This window comes from Juglans regia, chromosome 4, assembly GCF_001411555.2.
Source record: "Juglans regia cultivar Chandler chromosome 4, Walnut 2.0, whole genome shotgun sequence".
NCBI lineage: Eukaryota > Viridiplantae > Streptophyta > Magnoliopsida > Fagales > Juglandaceae > Juglans > Juglans regia.
In genome coordinates this window covers 26972362-26977466 of record NC_049904.1, presented here as the reverse complement: position 1 = coordinate 26977466, position 5105 = coordinate 26972362, and the positions used below count along the sequence as shown (strand labels likewise).

The following is a 5105-nucleotide window of genomic DNA, read 5'->3' as shown; positions in this document are numbered from 1 at the left end:
GTGAGTCACGGATCCCATGTAAATAGGAACTCCTTCATCTATAAAAGGAGAACCTTGTTTCATTTTTAGGAGGAGACAATTTAGCGAAAATCATATTGTAAGTTATCTATTCATCTCTGCTTATTTTCCCTACTTCTTAAGAGCAAAGATCCTTTAGAGATCACTCTACCCATTCCCATAAACTTTGTAATCTTTGTTAAAGTTTATGAATATGTTTATATTATCTGTTTCATTATTTTGCATTGCATCCATGCATATGGTCGGTTCAACCGCCTGGCTTTAATAGTGCATATTTATCTGCTTTGCTTTATTCTACTATCTTCCATATTCCCCTTCCTTCTCTTCTTCTTCAGTCCCCTTCTCTCCATTTCCGCTGATATATATATATATATGTGTTGTGTTTTTCCTATCTGTAAGTGTCTGATTCATGCGCTGTAGATTAGGGCTGTACAAAAAACTGAAAAACCGACCTAGACCGACTCAGACCGGCCGCCGGAGCTCGGAACCGGACGAAACCGGCAGGGAACCGGTCGGCGTGCGGCATAAAAGAGAGAAAACCGATATCGGCCGGTTCGGCTTCGGTTCGAACCAAATTAAAACCGCTGAACCGGCCGACTAAATAAACTATTTCCTTTTATATATATTTTAAACTTAAAACGACGCCGTTCTACTTAAGTTTAAGTGGAACGGCGTCGTTTTAAGCCTTAGTTGTGTTTTAAACATAAGTAGAACGACGCCGTTTGGTATTAAACCAAACGGCGTCGTTTAATTTATAACGATTTAAAAAAAAATTAAGTAGAACGACGCCGTTTCGTTTAAACCAAACGGCGTCGTTTCAAAATAGCTTCATCTTCTTCCTCGCGTTCTTACCAGTTACCAGCTCTCATCCTCTCTCTCTCTCTCTCTCCTCTGCAACAATCTCTCTCTCTACTCTCTCAGAGGAAGCTCGGTCCGGGAACCGACCGTGAACCGATAGAGAAAGGAAGCAACGGTTTCGGCCGGTGTTTCTCCTCCTCGTCGATCGGTTTCGGCCGGTGTTTCTCCCTGCAAATTATCTGTCGGTCGGCGTCGGTTTTGCCCAAGAACCGAACCGAAGGGGTCGGTTTTCACCCCTACTGTAGATTGAAAACATGCACATTCGTGTAAAATGGGCAAATCGGAGAAAGGAATACAAGTTAATTAAGAGACAAATGAATTAGAATGAAGAGCCTTACTGTACATATACTGAAACAAACTTTAAAATCAGATACTGAAACATACATACTGGTAATTTTAATTTCCGTGGCAGAATTGGGTGCAGCTAGCAATCATTTAAACCCACTCATGATGATGACTCAAGGCAACTCAACGACTTATGCACACAACAAAATTAGCGAAAATCAAATGTGCAGCAGCTTCCTCACAATACATCTTCCAGCTTTTTCCCCATTATCTCCGTGGCATCCTTGCGGGATCTAAATTCCAACTTCCAACTTGAGCTTTTTCCTCTGCATCTTCGATGGCAACTTCCTTACACTTCATTTGAACAGGAAAGAATAGAATGATCAGGCGTTGTTGTGGCACGCTTCAATCAGTTCTGCCCTTCCAATATTTTACTTTTTAACATTATCAAAACATAAAAGAAATCCAAGGTTTTTACACGGGAACCACGTCAGCATTTTGATTGTCGTCGCACGTCAAAATCAGTCCTTCAACATAGGTTGGAAGGAGGCAACGGATCCACTGACAGCCTGTTGAGACAGGCTCTGTGGGTGGAACAATCATAAGCACATTTTCATGGCGTCGGACAACCCCCACCACACTCACAGTGCTCCCTTCTTTTATATACCTAAAATACAGCAAACATCCACTATGAAGCATTCAATTATGATATATACATACATATATATATATTAAAAAACCTGCAAATATGGCATGAGAATGATAATTATGGCATTAATAATTGATTCAAAATGGAAAAATTAGAGGCATACCCTTCTTTGAGGCGCATTATACGATCATCCGTAGAGAGGCTGCGGTCGGCTAGCCATTGTAAAAAGCTTGGAGATTTGTCTCTGTTTTCCTTTGTTACATCGACTACAGTTGCTGGTTTGACAAATGGAGTAACCTTAGCCCCATAACCTGCTTTAACTAGTGCTCTTAACCCAGATTGGAAGTCTGATATGTAAAAATCAGCAACATATTTCTGTTCATCAAATGTAAACTAAATAATCAGTTACCAACTTCAATCTACAGACCACTAGATCAATAGAAGTGATTCACGAAACTTCACCTCTGAATGTCTAGATCCCCATGAAAAACAACGATGTTTAGGGTTTGCAGATTTTCCACCCCATCCTTTATACTCGTACAATTCTGTAGAAACATATACACACCTTGATACCCTCTGGTATGATGACTCCAAAGGAATACTGCCGCAGGTTACAACCTACATGAAGAGATAAAATACAATAAACTCATGAACGTTATCAATCAGGATTTGCCAATTGCGGTGATCCTCCACATTAAAAGCCAAGAGGTTTCCCCTGCATATGCATTAGAAAAAAGAAAAAAAAAAATGCATAGTCCCTATAGAGAACCAGAGTTTACAAGGAATCTCGATGTTCAACGTTGTCTTCTTCTTCTACCCAACAAAATTAAAAACATTGCATTAGCTAGTCAACGTTAAGAACTAAAGTCCCCCCATCTTCAAATGAACATGATTTCACTGGTATAGATCACATTGAAAGGCCCCATCTTGTAATTACTCAAAGCTGGGTGCCTTTTAAGAAATCATCAAAGTCTAGTTGCCTTTCTAGGCATGCAAGTAGTTTACAATTACATGCACTGGAGCAGTAATATATTAGGGTCGAATGAAAGGTTATCATCCCATTACCAAATCCGGGTTTAAGGTCACCTTTAGAATTCTATTTCCTTTAACCCCAAAAGAAGCAAAATATGGTCCCTTATAAATTCTAACATGCAGATGCAACCCGGAAATTATCCTTTGACAGCTTTGCTCGGTGAACTCTATCGGTCTCAAGGACCCGAAACCTTCAATGAGGTTCTAGCTGGTGAAACAATTTCGCACCATGCAAGTGCGAGTAAATTCTTTTTTATTTTTTATTTTATGTCGGTGAACCTCTCCAAGGCAGGGGGGTCTTTCGGACCCATCCCTGCAAAGTAAACCCCGGTCCCATGCGCCGCACTCTCGGAAGTTTCCTACACGGAACTAAGATGCGAGAAAATCATTCAAATAAAAAAAAAAAATACTCGGTTACACCCTCATTCACCTTTCTAATAAACATTAATATTATTATTCATGTACATGACGAATCCAAGAAAAAAAAATACTTCAATAAATATTAAAATGATGATTGATACCACACTCGTATCCATTTATGGAGTTTTTGAAAGTTTTTATAATAATTTCCATCATTACTTGCTTTACCATACAAACAAAACGATAAACTTTCAAAGGCTAATCTTCGTTTTCATTGACAAAAACTATCACTTTAATAACACGAATACCTACTATTATAGATTCCCGTCCCATTCAAATCCATTAATAAATAACTTATAGTAGGTATTCGTGTTATTTAAAATAAGATACGATTATATGGTAAGTTATAAGGAAAGGGAAAGGTAAGAGCCAGAGGTATAGTGAGGAAATTACCCCGGTAACCTTGACGTACTGTCCATGAACAGCACCTCGGAGCTCAGCGTCAGGGTACCTCCTCACAAACCCGAGCAACCCTCTCTCCCTCCAAGTAAGGTTCCAAGTGACTACCATGACCACCGCAGGCAGCACCACGCCACCTACTGCCACCAGCACCACCGCCTTCTTCACCGCCGCCATCAAAAACCCCCCCACCAGCAACCCCATCGCCACCACTACCACCACCACCCACACAGCCGCCTTAGGAACCGCTATAGACCCCGCTCCACTTAACTTCTCTGCCGACAAGCTCGTCACTGCTGGACCGTACACCGCCTTCCCGGCAGACTCCAAGTGAGTCGAAGAACCCCTACCCGTGGAGGCGGACCCTATGGGACCCGAGGTGATGAGCCCAGTGGGCTGGAGCGGCATCGGGCCAGAGGATTTCTTCGGGATCGCGCCGGAGTTGGAGCCGGATCGGACCGATCCGCTGTTGTGTTGGGAGGAGGAGGAGGAGAGACGGGATACTTTGGGGGGAGGTGGGGGGGCATTGGATGTAGGATCGAGGACATGGATGTCAAACATTTTGCCGAGCTCACCGGACTTCTTAACGTCGCCGCCGGTATAAGGAATGGCGCGCGAAGCGATTGTGGGCTGGCGCTCCTTGACCTGCTCCGGCCGCCCCGAGACGTAGAGCCCATTGCTGAGCTGGTGCGACGTTATTCGACCACTCATTTCTCTGCACTCAGTTGCTGCGAAGTGTGTTGTGTGTTGTGAGTGTACGAGGTGAATGGAAGTGACGGTGGGAAGTGGGGGAAGTTAAGGGAGTGTACAATAGAATTGCTGAAAATTGTCCTTTATTTTCTTATAATGACGCATGTATCCCACATCAGTGGATCGAGTTCTTTATTTATTTACATCTCTGTTTACAATTTCTCTTAATTTTCTTTTAAAAAAATAAAATTTATTATTAAAAAATTAATTTTTTTTATTTTTTTAAAATAATTATACACACAACTTAACTATTATTTTTTAAAAAATGGTATGAATACCATTTCAGCTGTTTATAGACAAACATGGCAGTGCCGCGTAGCACACATCAGGTCAGTCAGTTCTCACCGTTGATGGGTCAATGATGAACGGTGAGAATTGTCATGAGACTTTATAGTATTTTTAACATTTATTGTGTTATTTTAGCTTTGGAACATGTAATATTAGAGTTGGTCCCTAACGTTACTCTTATGGATTAACATGACAGTGCCACGTAGCACGCACACACCAAGTCAGTCAATTCTCACAATTGATTGGTCAATTGTCAACTGTGAGAATTTGTCACAAGACTTTCTAGCGTTTTAGCATTTCTTAAGTTATTTCTTGGTAACTTCATATTATATAATTTTACTATATAGATAGATAAGTAATTTGTCTTCTCACTTTCTTAAACCTTCTATGCTCTCCACTTATCGTT

General features: G+C 41.2%; 1 protein-coding gene across 1 annotated transcript; it reads right to left on the bottom strand.

The window, feature by feature from the left end:
- Nucleotides 1-1198: 1198 nt before the first annotated feature.
- LOC108996403 (uncharacterized membrane protein At1g16860-like) lies at nucleotides 1199-4464 on the bottom strand. Its single transcript, XM_018972292.2, has 4 exons — nucleotides 3656-4464; nucleotides 2273-2428; nucleotides 1974-2185; nucleotides 1199-1828 (listed from the first exon to the last, which is right to left on the bottom strand). Exons 1-4 carry the CDS (start codon nucleotides 4370-4372, stop codon nucleotides 1636-1638), a joined length of 1278 nt encoding a protein of 425 aa, XP_018827837.1. The 5' UTR covers nucleotides 4373-4464; the 3' UTR covers nucleotides 1199-1635.
- Between the last annotated feature and the right edge of the window lie 641 nt (nucleotides 4465-5105).

Coding starts and splice junctions, on each gene's coding strand:
- LOC108996403 (XM_018972292.2), bottom strand. CDS start 4,372: ATGAGTGGTCGAATAACGTCGCACCAGCTCAGCAATGGGCTCTACGTC. Junction 2,186..2,272: donor GGGGATCTAGACATTCAGAG/GTGAAGTTTCGT, acceptor TTTGATGAACAG/AAATATGTTGCTGATTTTTA. Junction 1,829..1,973: donor ATAATGCGCCTCAAAGAAGG/GTATGCCTCTAA, acceptor GCTGTATTTTAG/GTATATAAAAGAAGGGAGCA.